This window comes from Diplotaxodon limnothrissa, linkage group LG6 (assembly GCF_057381915.1).
Source record: "Diplotaxodon limnothrissa isolate DT_005_m linkage group LG6, D_limnothrissa_male_GT1.1, whole genome shotgun sequence".
Lineage (NCBI taxonomy): Eukaryota > Metazoa > Chordata > Actinopteri > Cichliformes > Cichlidae > Diplotaxodon > Diplotaxodon limnothrissa.
The window spans coordinates 33,661,219-33,675,282 of record NC_140601.1 but is presented as its reverse complement, the minus strand read 5'-3'; the positions used below and the strand labels follow the sequence as shown (position 1 = coordinate 33,675,282).

At 36.9% G+C, this 14,064-nt stretch overlaps 1 protein-coding gene across 1 annotated transcript; it reads right to left on the bottom strand.

Annotated features, from left to right (window-relative positions):
* Nucleotides 1-1,235: 1,235 nt before the first annotated feature.
* Nucleotides 1,236-13,108, bottom strand: LOC146630970 (polymeric immunoglobulin receptor-like). The gene is made up of 17 exons (XM_085356634.1): nucleotides 13,072-13,108; nucleotides 12,556-12,882; nucleotides 12,054-12,374; nucleotides 11,636-11,932; nucleotides 10,053-10,079; nucleotides 9,640-9,744; nucleotides 9,475-9,551; nucleotides 9,120-9,252; nucleotides 6,970-7,129; nucleotides 6,186-6,250; nucleotides 5,653-5,979; nucleotides 5,030-5,350; nucleotides 4,629-4,925; nucleotides 3,623-3,694; nucleotides 3,248-3,349; nucleotides 3,083-3,159; nucleotides 1,236-1,295 (listed from the first exon to the last, which is right to left on the bottom strand). The coding sequence occupies exons 1-17, from the start codon at nucleotides 13,106-13,108 to the stop codon at nucleotides 1,236-1,238; spliced, it is 2,805 nt and encodes a 934-aa protein (XP_085212760.1).
* Between the last annotated feature and the right edge of the window lie 956 nt (nucleotides 13,109-14,064).

The window sequence follows — 14,064 nt, the reverse complement described above, 5'->3', positions numbered from 1 at the left end:
TACATTATCCAAATGTCAAGGGATCAAGGTGCAAGCAAGATTCAAACACAGGACTCCAAGTCGAAGGCAATGCATCTATTTACAGGGAAATAGACAGAACTCCAAAAGGGTCAAAACAGTAGCAAGAGCACAATCTCATCAAAGGCTTTCCACACACTCCAAAAAATTTCCAATCCTCTGGCTCATTCCGCACAAGGCCAGCTCACCATTCTGTGTGAGGGAATTTTCCAGCCAAAATCTGAGCATAAGGAAAAGGCAGGTCAGGGCCTCTTATACAGTACATGTAATAAAAGGTCAGGAGCCAACGGAGTGGTCAGGACAGGTTTTAGCTGGGAGACATGGAAAACACTGTGAATGTTTTCCATGTCTCCCAGCTAAAACCTGTTCTGACCACTCTGTTGGCTCCTGACCTTTCATGTTCTAGGGTAACTTTTACTGGGCAGAGACAAGTTTAATCAAAGATGGACAAAGATGATTTCAGCAGCAAGGGAATCACTAATGTACTTTTCCATTACTTCTCTTTCAGGTCTTGACAACCTGTACAGTCGGCTAGTGAGCACAGTTGCCCCGGGTAATAGGTTGATAATATAACTGTAAGACGGAGAAGTAGAGTTTCATTAGAAAGCAGAGTTGGGCTTATCCCCTTGTTTTACACAGTATTACTGTTCAGGTAACCGTGCAAGTACCTGTGGTGGCTTTAGTCGCTGTTTTTTTCCATCCTGAAGTCAACAACCATCTCTTTTGTTTTGCTGACAGTCACAAGGAAGTAATTTTTACTTGCTCTGTTTCAAGTCAATTACCTGGAAATCACAGACCCTGAAAATGTGGCAGTTTATGGTAAAATAGGGCAAAACAACCAAGTTTCATTTTTCTTTGCTGATTTATTCACTTGACACTCATGTTTACATTTGACATTTGAGGCTTTTCACAGAATGAGAAAATCAGTGCAGATTATGTTGTTAACACTAAGCAATAAACATGAGAATAGAGACAACAGCAAAGGAGTAAGAAGTGAAGCTATATATGCATAAAAAGCAGTTATTTCACATGGTAACACAGAGTCCGTGAGAAAGCTGATTATTCTAAGATTTCTTGGCATTAAAGAAAAATTCAACAGGATAATCTCTATACAGGTGAGATCCACTGTTTGACCCCAAATGCATGTTCTGTTTATCTGTTATTGGCTTCATGGACATTTTTATTCAGGTAGATTTCTTCTATTTTCATAGTTTGGTTCATCTCTGTTGTCTGGACGTCTCCTCCTTACACATCACAACTTCTTGATTTCCATGAATCTATTCAGAGACCAATGAACAACACATCATCATGTGTTGTTAATATCTTTCCTACGTTAGCACCACTGTCAAATTAAGATTATTGTCTTGTCATCTACAGCAGTGAATACAACAGTAAAACCACATCTATGCACACTCAATATGAAGACTTCAGCGGAATTATAATAAAAGTCTGTGTGGTGTATCTGTGTGTGCATTAACTGACACACGATAATCCAACATTTTGAACACCTCTGGCTCATACAGTTCCTCCAATTTCAAGGTGAGCACCAAAGTTTATTATAATCCAATCACTATCCGTGATAAATGTTAACAGTTATTGCCTGCTTCTGATTCATTGTATTCAATAATGGTTACAAATACATTACATAATACTATGATGTGATAGTAATGATGACGATTTGAAATTTTATTACTTCATCATTTTATACTACGTTTGTGTTGAACATTGAAATTCATTGTGAGTTCTTGGCTTAAACATAAAAAAATGTTTTGTGAGGCCTTTTAAGCAGCAAATGGGCCAAGGGGGCTCAACAAACAGATTCTTTTTCTTGAAATACTCAGGCACAAAAACCGAACTGAAAAGAAGTAAGCAGCCAGTGTTCAAAAAAAATTCTGGAGAACTTTAAAAAATGACAAAAGTCTGGATACTTGGGAACAGAGATGGGCAGTAACGTGTTACTGTAATCCATTTACTTTTTTCAAGTAACGAGTACAGTAAGGGATTACTATTGCAAAAATGGTAATTAGATTACCGTTACTTTCCCGGAAGCACGCTGCGTTACTGCGTTACTAAAACCGTGATTTTTTGCCATGTCTCATGACAGTGACGTAAGCGAGTGCGACGTTCGTGACAACAGAGTATGAGCGTGCAGCGTTTAAAGCGTGGAAGTACTGACCTTACTTTGAGTTTGATTCCATAAAAAGTGACAAAAACATTAGTGTCCTTGTGAGTGGGAAGAAAACTTCTTTTAACAGCGAAAAAAAAACCCCTAAACTTCAAAGCAAGCACCGAGTGCGCAACGACGTAATGTGAAATTCACAGAGAAACTCGCGGATTCTTCCACTGACCGCTGCGGTACACCTACACCAGGGCAAAACTTCGCCTGCCCTACTCCTGCTTTACAGGGGAAAATAGAGCAACAGGACCGCTGAGTCTTTGACTTTATTTATTTTATTTATTTTCTGCTGTGTTTTACTTGCATCTATTTGAAAGAGTGAGTGTAAACACAAAAAAATATTTTATTTTATGTGCTGGAATGTGCAGAAAATAGGTTTAAATGTTAAACTAATTTCTTCCAGTCAGAGAATGTTGCATATAATTAAATTTTTTGCTTGATGCATAAAGTTAAAAGATTAAAACTAATAAAACAAGTTTTAAAAAGAGACTTTTCCATTTGATTACATTTTGTATGATGGATTATGCAGAAAAAGTAGAATTGGGCTGAAAGATTTATCACCTGTTCAGGTTGTCGTGTTTTTAAAAAGTAACTAAGTAATTAATTAATTAATTACTTTTGAAAATAAGTAATCAGTAAAGTAACGGGATTACGTTTTTGGGGAAGTAACCAGTAATTAGTTACTGATTACTTTTTTCAAGTAACTTGACCAACACTGGTTGGGAAGCAAAATACACAGAAGTTGCGGGGTGGCTCAAGACTTTTGCACAGTACTGCACTGATCGCAGCTAACAATAAAATAAATTTGTTGCATTATTCCATTTGTTTATAATAAGGCTTGTTATATATAGAGGACACTCTTAAGGTTTTGGACTTTAGTTTTCTTACGTTATTTTTTGCTGCATCTGTCACTTCCTCTAAAGCGTCTTCATTTTGTGCATTTTTGTTCATGACAACTTCATCTTCTGAAAACACAAAGCATAAAACATGGTTATCCTCTTTTTCCATGGACATTTAAGTACATTTTTGCATGCATGTGAATGCAAAATATACCTTTTACTTTCTGATGTTTGCACTTATGAACTATAAATGCAAAAACACACATCAGTAGCAGCAGCAGGGGAGGAACAGTGTAAACCACATAGTGTCTTGCATCTGAAAAGCAGAAAGATAAAACAGAACGGAATAAAAATATAAACATCCTGAAACATTCACACTTTCAGGGACACACAACAGAACTGTGAGCTCAGGGGATACTTTTTGGGATTTACTAGTGCGCACACCCACAGCAGTTGTGACACTCGGGATCATTTTGGTATGACTTACATTCACTACTTTCCAAAAAATAACCATAACTCACAACACTGATCGTCAGAAGTACACACTGAAAGATACTTATTGTATATACTGTACTTTTAATAGGATTACTGGGAATTTGTGTTGACATTTTTCCAAGCGTTTCCACTGCAGAAGGTAGAGTGCTGGTGTGCTGGAGAAAGACTGTTGGAGAAAAATACTCTTAGCAACTTTATTTTAATACATCAATCTTATTTCAGTTGTGTGAATAGTTTCAGTGTCCTGACAGCCATCCCCATCAGAACCGTAGAGCTGCAGTTATTTTGGCTCACTCTGACACTTTTCACAAATTACCCCCGTGTTTCATAATGTATACATATAAAAGTGATCCTGTTTTTATTTTTAATCATTTTTACATGTTTATTTTTTTTTATCTACAGTAGACCGGGGTTGGTTGTCACATTGCTTGTTACTGTCACATTAGGTATTGGTATTTTAATAATATGGCTAAATAGGACTTCTGGGAGGCTGTGTCTCTACTGAAGCCAGCAAGAAGACAGCTTCACATGTTTTGTTTGTTTTTTTAAATTCTCTTCAAATATTTTTATTGTGAAGCACGAATAACAATTACAAATCGCCCCATTGGCTGACGTTGCTTCCTTTTTACAGTTTTGTCATCAAGAAAGGGGCAAAGCAAACAAGCAAACAAAAAACCCCAAAACAAACCAGAACAACAAAAACAAAACACACAACCAAGACAGTGGAAAGTAACAAAAAGGGTGGTCAAAACAAACGAACGAACGAACGAACGAACGAACAAACAGAAAAAACAAAACAAAAAGTAAAGAAGAAAAAAACCTTCCTCCCCACACCCTTCCCTTATCCCAGAGTGCTATCAGCTTATTTTAACCAATGGTGAAGTCCACAGACTAGCTCTCATTTGTTCATAGTTTCCAGGTACTCAATGAGTGGCCTCCAAATCTGATCAAAGTCCTCCAGTTTAGTTGGCAGTTTTCTAATAATTCACACCACAAACAATAGAACCAGCATGCACAGACTATGTTTAAACAGTTAATGTGGACTGAAAAAAAGATGTAATTCTGTTAATTTTATTTTCATTTAAATGTTTTCATCTCACCAACTGAAAGCTGAATCTTGGTGTAGTTTCCAGGCCTCCTCTCTGAGTCTGACCCACACCAGTATGTCCCAGCATCTGCTTCTTCCAACTTTGTGATCACCACAGAGAAAGAGCTGAAAGAACCATTACCTTCAAGTTGGAACCGGCTTTGATTGGTTATGTCTTTGCAGCTGTTGAGCTGCTCTCCCTTGCAGAGGAACTTCCCTTTGTCCTGATGTTGTGGAGGATAAGGACACTGCAAAGATAGAGGCTGTCCTACAGTACCTTTTATTTTAATTGACTTGACACAGCACCACTCTGTGGAGAGTGAAAGAGAAAAATATTCAAATCTATTAAAGACTCTTTTAGAGGAAAGTGTTTCCTTTCAGCTGATTTAATTAAATATTATTATAACCTCTCACCTTTGACCTTCAGCTCAACAGCAGAGAAAACATCCAGCTCAGAGTTTCTTTTAACACCACAGAGGTATGATCCTGAATCATTTTTGGTCAAACTGCTAATGTTTACTGTGAATGTTCCTAACAGTTTGTCATCGTCAAGTCTGAATCGTCCATTTTGTTTGTTGTCAGAGGTGATCAGTGCCTGTTGACGACATGTGGAGGGCCGATTTCCTCTGCAGATGTACTTCGGGTTGTTCTGGTACCGAGACTCGTATGGACAAACGATGGACTCAGAGAATCCCTCATAACTTTCAATTTTGGTCACAGTGTCACAGCAGCTGTCTGTTGAAAATGCAGACGGCATCAGAAAATGTGTTACAGCCACAGAACAGATATGATGATTATATTTAGGTTGCTGCAACGAGATTTTCTGTATGGGATGTTAAGAAAAAATCAACCAAACTGAACCATCTATCGCATCAGTATTATCAGGTCATATTTACAACAGAAAAAATAAATAATCTTTTGCCAGTTACGTTTTTATCTGTTGTCACCTTTTACCCTTTACAGTCACAAATGTCTCTTATATATGATTTTGACTTGAATTCAAATAACTACATTTTGAGAAGAATTATTTTATTCACCTTGCGCTAACTTCAGCTCGACTTCAGTGTAGATATCTTTTCCATTTCTGGTCACCCCACACCAGTATTTCCCAGCATCCTCAGAATGAAGATCAGAGATGGTTGTTGTGAAGATTCGTGCTGTTTTGTCATCATTGATCCTGTATTTATTTTTCCTTGATTCCGATGTTGTAACAAGAACATCACTGTCACCACAGTCGTTCTTACACAGATACTTCTCATAAGACTCATAACCCTCATCATAGGAGCAGGAAACGTTAACCTCTCTCCCCACATATCCAGTCACATGGATCACCCCTACTGCACTGGTCACACATCTCAGAGCGACTGTAAAGAAAAGACAGTATAAAAAAATATTGTTTATTTTGTCACATCAACATTTATAATAGCATTGTTACTGCTGCATAAACAAAGGGCTGAGATCAACAGAAGGCATTGTGTTCTGCTCTGCACTACCGAAACGTATTTACAGATTAATCTACATCTACGTTTGGTCTTCATCTGTTTACTATCTACTCATTTAAATGACTTACTGCAGATGGTGAATAGCAGGTTTTGAAGGATCCCCATCTTTGCTTTGCTTTGTAGAAATAGAAACCTGACAAGAAATATTCTGAAAATGTCACACCCACAGTTTGATTTCCTGAATGTCATGGCAATGCCAAAACCTTTAACTTCTGCATTTAGGTCACGTTCTTTTATACTCTTTACTCTTTTTTTATGTGAAAATTGTTAAGCCGGTAAGGAAGAAAAGGCTTTTCTCTGATTAACTGAGTGTACGCATCATGTCTGAGGTTTAATCTGAAAATGTATTTTTAATTCAGTTGTTAAATTTAACGCAGGGTTTTGTTATCCTGTCACATAGAGGCACTACAATCTAATATGAGAAAGCAGGACAATGATTGATCAATATTCAAAAATTTTTCATTGCATTAAAATTGGCCCAGATTTGTATACTATACAGGATTTGCTTAAAAGGCTTTGAGCATTAGTTACCATGGCAATACAAAACCCATGTAACACCAAAGTTACCTGTATGAGCCATAATCCTGCATTGTGGTACAGGCCTTCTTTAAAAATAAACTTTATTAACAATTTTTTGTATCAGCATATTTCGCATTGCTATCAGATGTTATTGACACCTATGTATCTGCATAAACTGCAAATGTGAAACTCCTTTTTCTGCATTTCTCTTGATCACTAATCAGCTCCACGTGCTCTACAATGACAAGTTTGCTTATTTTGCACAAAATAATGTGAGAATGTTTTGTTCTAGGAAGCTTGAGGAAGCTGCCCATGTTAAACTGTGACTATCACCAGTTAACATCCCTGCATGGGTTCACCACCACCTCCAGTGCCGCGTCAGCACCTGGGCGTGAGGACGCAACACCACTACGTGTCCCAGCCGCGAGAGACCGTGCTAGCAGGTCCCGTGCCACTTGTGTCCTAGCTGGCCCCGAGAGTTGCTTTGTCCATGCTGCCATATAAACCTTAACACTTTCAAAATGTACCAAACTGAATACATAACACTAATCAATAAATAAAACTACAATATTGATCATGATAATAAAAATACCAACAATTGTGACATTCAAAAGACGCATCACTTTTCAGCTACCAAACTCTTCTTCTCAGTTTTATGAAAAGTCAAATCATCTGACGAGCCATCCCATCCTCCTGACGCAGGGAAAAAACTTTGACCGGACAAGAACTAGAGTTCCCTGTTACACCACTTAACCCTGTATGAACATGGGGCATTTGTTTTAATGGCTTGTGGCAGAACCTGGACAGACTGCCAGTGGCACGCTGCTTTGCCGGTTTTCTCTTTCCCTGCTCCTCAGTTTTCCACCTTGACTCTACAGAATGTAGCTTTGCGGCCTCAAAAACAGGTGTTAGAACAAAGTCAATAACTTAAGTCTGGTAAACATCTTTGCTAAAAAATTAAAGAAGTGAATGGAGGAACCATTGTTCTGACTGTGCAATTTTTGGCTGGTCACAAGTAGGGTGGCTCCTTCTCACTGTTGTTATTGTTGTTTCTCAGTTTTCTCTTTCACCATTTCTTGTTTGTCAGCCTTAGTTAAAGGTTCATTGCCTTAATGCTGGGCAGATTTACTGGAAGGGTCACCAATGGAACATTTACAGTTTCACTTCCTTTACCCCAAATTCCCTTAAAACTTTGAATTTTATTCATGTAATAACATTTTACTGTCTTTATTATTTTAATATAGCACAAAGTTCATCAAGGTTTGTACAAACATAGTTGGTAGAAACATCCTCTAAAGAACATTTTACTTTTTTTACTTTGAGTACATTTCGGAGCCTGTACTTTTCACTTATACTCGAGTAAAGAAGTTGAATCAGTGCTTCAACCTTTACTGGAGTATTCTAAAGACTAGTACCTGTATTTCTACTTAAGTGCAGAATGTCTGTATTTATGCCACCTCTGGCCCTTCCTTCAAAGGCATTTTAACATTTGTTTCACTAGCAGGGACCAGACCCTCATTTTTAGTAGCAGATGGCTTGAGCAGAGTTGAGGCTGCAGTGGTGACTCAGGCCGGGCAGATTCCCATGTACTAATGATAACTGAATGAATTAAAAAAGAATAAACAGCTTGTAGTGCTGGGAAGGGGTCATTTATAGACAGAGACTCGGATGGAGCATGTGTGGAGGTGTGGTCCTGTTCCTGATATTCAGATACATTTTCCCCAAAAAGTAGCTGACATATGCCACCTAGTGGTGAAAGAAGTTTGCACAGCCTTCGCATAAGCAGGGCTTTTAACGTTAATACCCTTGATTGATTTAACAAGGAAAATTATTATATTACAGCCGCAGGATAAAGAATATAAATAGTACAGAGTTAACAACAAAGTTAAAGGCACAGGCGCACAGCATTACTCTATAAAAGTGCAAAAATTTAAACCAATAATATAGAAAAAGACTAAAACTAATTATAAATCCAAGATTTGCATGACAGTACTGTGATTACACTAAAGTTCCACTGTTGAAATATTTTCATAGATATGCTTATTTATTTATATCAATGTAAGTACGTCATGGGTGACAACTGCTACACTGTTACATACATCGGATGGTTCTATCCAATGTATGGAATTAGAATAAACACTGTATTTCCTTTTATCTGTAAAATCATATCAATTAACTGCCTTTGTCAGAAATGTTTAATTGCAACAAATATAAACGTATCATAAAAATAACTTGACTTGTGACTGTTTATGTTTAAATGGGGCAAAAACAGACAAGAATGACTAAAATTTTATTTTAATTTGCAGATTAATTTACGTTACATTGATGTTAGTCATTTGCATTTGAGGTTTCCCACAGTTTGTGTAACTGTTAATGTTAAAGACAAATTAAACAGGATGATCTCCATACAGGTGAGAGCCAAAGACTGACCTCAAATGCACACAATGTTTATCTTCAATTGGCATTATGGAAATTTCCATTACAGTAGATTTCTTCAGTTGTGACATTCTCTAAGTCTGGTTCATCTTCACCTAAATCTTCACAGTCATTACCGGCACTCTGCAGTTCGGACGTCTCCTTATTTGAGTATATCACAACGTCTTGACTTTCATAAATCTATTCAAACAATGAACAACACATGATGATGTTATGGACGTTGCTTGGAATAACAGTGATAAAAATTAAGAAAGTAAAAATTAAAAACAGTAAAATGTAAGAGAAAAGTGCAAATTGTATTAATAAATAATATGTACAGTTAGTTGTGTTGCCCAGTTTGGTATAATAAGGCTTGTTATAGCTACAGCACACTATTAAGTCTTTGAACTTTAGTTTTCTTACTTTATTTTCTGCCACACGCATCACTTCCTCTAAAGCATCTTCGTTCTGTGCATTTCTGTTCATGACAGTTTCATCTTCTGAAAACACAAAGCGTAAAACATGGTTATGCTCTTTACAGATGCACATTTGAGTACATTTTTGAATGCCAGTGAATCCAAAATGTACCTTTTGCTTTCTGATGTTTGCACTTATAAACTATAACTGCAAAGACGCATATCAGTAGCAGCAGCAGGGGACGAACAGTGTAACCCACATAGTGTCCTGCATCTGAAAAGCAGGAAACAAAACAGAAACATTACACTTTCAACTACATAAATGCAGAACTGTGGGCTCATATTTTCTTTTTATCAATATTTTTACATGTTATCATAATTATTTTATTTCTGGTGTGCTCACCTACAGCTGTTTTTGACTCTCAGGATCATTTTGAATGACTTACATTCACTCCATTCCAAAAATTAAACATTACTTTTGGAGTAGGTACATATTAATCAACAGCAGTTCATACTGAAAGACATCTTTAACAGGTTTACCGGTAATTTGTGTTGAAGTTTTTCCAGGCATTTCGACTGTGGAAGGTACAGTGCTGGTGTGCTGGAGAAAGACTGTTGGAGAACAATACTCTTACTGCCATTAGCGACTTTATTTTAATACAAGAAGCAGAATCACAATATTGTATTAATCTTAGAGGAAATTATGTGGTCACAATTGTTTCAAGACAGTAAGAACTTTAACTGTAACTATATTAAACAAAATAATACAAAGTTACAAAATATAACAAAATAGCTCTAATAAATGCAAAAAGATCGCTACACATGTACAATGACAAGGGCTATTCTAGTCTATTCTATTCTAAATAGCACTAATTAGAAATATCCTAGTATATTACACAAAATTAAATGTGTATGTAGTTGTCATTGAGGTGCCCCTCAGTGTCAGTGTCCACTGAATGCCATGAGTCATGTGGAATATTCACCATCTATGGCTTATTCAAGAAACATATGGTGACACTGACAATGATTTAAATTTTAAATTTAAATTGAAGTCTTATCAAAATTACAGTGTATGTCTCGTAATCTGTTTTACATATAAAAAGTGGTTCTATTTAGATTTTTCTCATTTTAACATGTTTACTTGTTCATATGTAAATCTAATATTTGTCTTATGAGACAAATTTTTTAAAAGTTTCACTTTCATTTAAAAAATAGCTAATTATATACACAGATTAGAAATATTTATTTTTTCTTTTTCTTCTGCATTGTATGCACTCTAAAAATTTCTTTTAATATTCAGCATTAGCATTTAGCTCACAGCACAAAGTACACAATCAGAAATTGCACTAAAGTGGCTGTACAGAAGTCTTGTTTCAGCAGATAGGATTAGATAATTTACAAATAAAGATCAAAAACTTCAAATGGTATTTCAGTATTATGGCTAAATATGACTTCTGAGAGGTTGTAAGACCTATAAGTCAGCAACACTGCACAACCCTTTAGTTCTGCTTTCTTCAGTGCTTTGTGTGAATAATTGGGTATGCAGTTTTCTGTACTGCTTCACCACAAATAACTAAACCACCATCCACAGTCTATGTGGACTGAAAAAAGGACATAACTTACAACTATTTATTTTTATTTTCATCTAAATGTGTTCATTAGTGACTATTTGTGAACATCACAGAGAAAGAGCAGGAAGAAACATTATCCTGTAGTGTGAATCTGCTTTGACTGGTCATGTCAGCTGTTGCAGTGCCTGTCTTTCTCATATATATATATATATATATATATATATATATATATATATATATATATATATATATATGTACATATGCACATATGCAAATAGTAATATTTCATGAGAAAAAATAATATTTTGTTAGAATAATAATAATAATTAGTTCATCGTATGATTATTTCCTTTAACATCTATTAGCTCTGCGAGGCTGGAGGAGACTGTGTCTATATTGAAGCCACCAAAAATGTAAGTATGCAGTGGTAAATGTGGTTTTCAACAGTCCTATTTTTACGCCTGTGTACTCAGTCATCACACTGCAGATGACACGATGACATGAAACATTGATGCGATAGGCTGAGAAAAGGGTGTAACTTACATCTCTAAACATTTTATTCATGTATTTCATGTACACAAGACACATTCATCTCACCAACTGACAGCTGAATCTTGGTGTAGTTTCCAGGCCTCCTCTCTGAGTCTGACCCACACCAGTATGTCCCAGCATCTGCTTCTTCCAACTTTGTGATCACCACAGAGAAAGAGCTGGAAGAACCATTACCTTCAAGTTTAACCCTGCTTTGACTGGTTATGTCTTTGCAGCTGTTGCGGTGGTCTCCCTTACAGAGGAACTTCCTGTTATCCCGATGTTGTGGAGGATAAGGACACTGCAAAGTTAGTGGATGTCCTACAGTACCATTTATTTTAGTTGACTTGACACAGCACCACTCTGTCAGATGGAAAGAAAAACTATTTGCGTTTCAAAAAATATTAAACTTTCTTAAAGACATTTTTTAGAAGAAGCGGTTTTCTTTTGATTGGTGTAATGAACTATTATAATGACCTCTCACCTTTGACTTCCAGCTCAACAGCAGAGAAAACATCCAGGTCCGAGTTTCTTTGGACACCACAGAGGTATGACCCTGAATCATTTTTGGTTAAACTGCTAATGTTCACTGTAAATGTTCCTGACATTTTGTCATCATCAAGTCTGAATCGCCCATTTTGTTTGGTGTCAGAGGTGATCAGTGCCTGCTGCAGACATGTGGAGGGCCGGTTTCCTCTGCAGATGTACTTTAGACTGTTCTGATGCTGTGACTCATACGGACAACTGACAGACTTAGAGTGTCCTTCATAACTTTGAACTTTGGTCACAGTGTCACAGCAGCTGTCTGTTGAAAATGCAGACGGCATCAGTAAATGTGTTAAAGCCACAGAACAGATATGATCATTTATATTTAGCTTGCTGATTGAGATCTTAAGAAAAAAACGAATACAGCTGAACCAATTATAAAGTGTATGTTTGTGTGTGTGTGACTGTGTGTGTTGCTGTTTGGAGAAGACTTTATTTACCTTTTACTAATTTAAGCTTGACTTCAGTGTAGATATCTTTTCCAGTTATGGTCACTCCACACCAGTATTTCCCAGCATCCACAGAATGAAGATCAGAGATGGTCGTTGTGAAGATTCGTGCTGTTTTGTCTTCATGGATCCTGTATTTGTTTTTCACTGGTTTTGAAGTTGTAATAAGAACATCACTGTTGCCACAGTCGTTCTTACACAGATACTTCTCATAAGACTCGTAACCCTGGCCATAGGAGCAGGAGACATTAACCTCACTCTCCAGGTATCCAGTCACATGGATCACCCCTACTGCATTGATCAAACACCTCAGAGCAACTGCAAAGAAAGTATTACACATATTTCACTGTTTAATTTGTTATGTTAGCATTCACAGTAGCAATGTTAGTGCTGTATACACGATGGACAAGGTGTGGTATTCTGCCCGTTACTGCAAAAACAGATCTTTATATTTAATCTAAATCTACCTTTGGTCTGTTTATGTATTTACTCATCTAAACAACTTACCACAGATGGTGAACAGCAGGTTTTGAAAGCTCCACATCTCTGCTTTGCTCCGTAAAAATAGAAACCTAAACGGAAATGTACTAAAAGTATGACCACATCAGTTTGAGTTCCTGCATGTCATGGCAGTGTTGAAGCCTTTAACTTCTGCATTTAGACAACATTTTTAAACTCTTACATTTAGATCATTTGTATTGCACATACAGTACATATGCAACATTTTGCTTCTTTTTGTTTTATTGTCAAATGATTGACAAATATTAAAATAATTTCATAGTGCACAAACATACTAGTTCTCACAGCTCTTAAGTAAACAAGAGACGCACACACATACATACAATATGTATGGTTGAGGACACTCCAAAGTCCGCGGATGTGCTGCAGTGCCATTTTTTCCATTTGATTTGAGAGTGTTGTAGGGCAGCTGGCTGGAAATATGTTCTTATGTTAACTTCTCCTTGCCTTTAAAACTCAGGTGGAGTTTCTGAGCTGGCTTCTCTCTGCTGCTCCGCTCCTGGGTGGAGTTTCTCAAATGAAACAATCCTTCCTACACTTGCCTAGTCGTGGAGTATATCAAGCTGGAAGTTGCAACAGTTCTCTTCTAGATTGTTGTTAGTATGTGGTGACTATTAGGCCATCTCTGTTACCTGTTACTTGCAAGTACCTGCTTGTTCTAACCCAGTCTTGTCTTACTTCTCCTAGTTACCTGCTCCACACCATCACAGAACCCTTGAATATCTGGAAACCTGTTGCCTGTGGAAACCTTCAGTTCTACTTACCAGCTCTAACACCAGCTTTCTGTAATCTCTCATAGGAAGGACTTACATGTGCAATAACTACCTCCGAGGCTCCTCTCACTCCTAACAAAAGTAAGACTATTAATCACTGTCTTCGTCATGAACTCCAATTAATCCTTTGTCTCCTCTCTAACAGAGTTCCCATATGCCAGTTTGTAATGATGGTGAATTCTACCACAAACTGCTTTCAAACCACAAA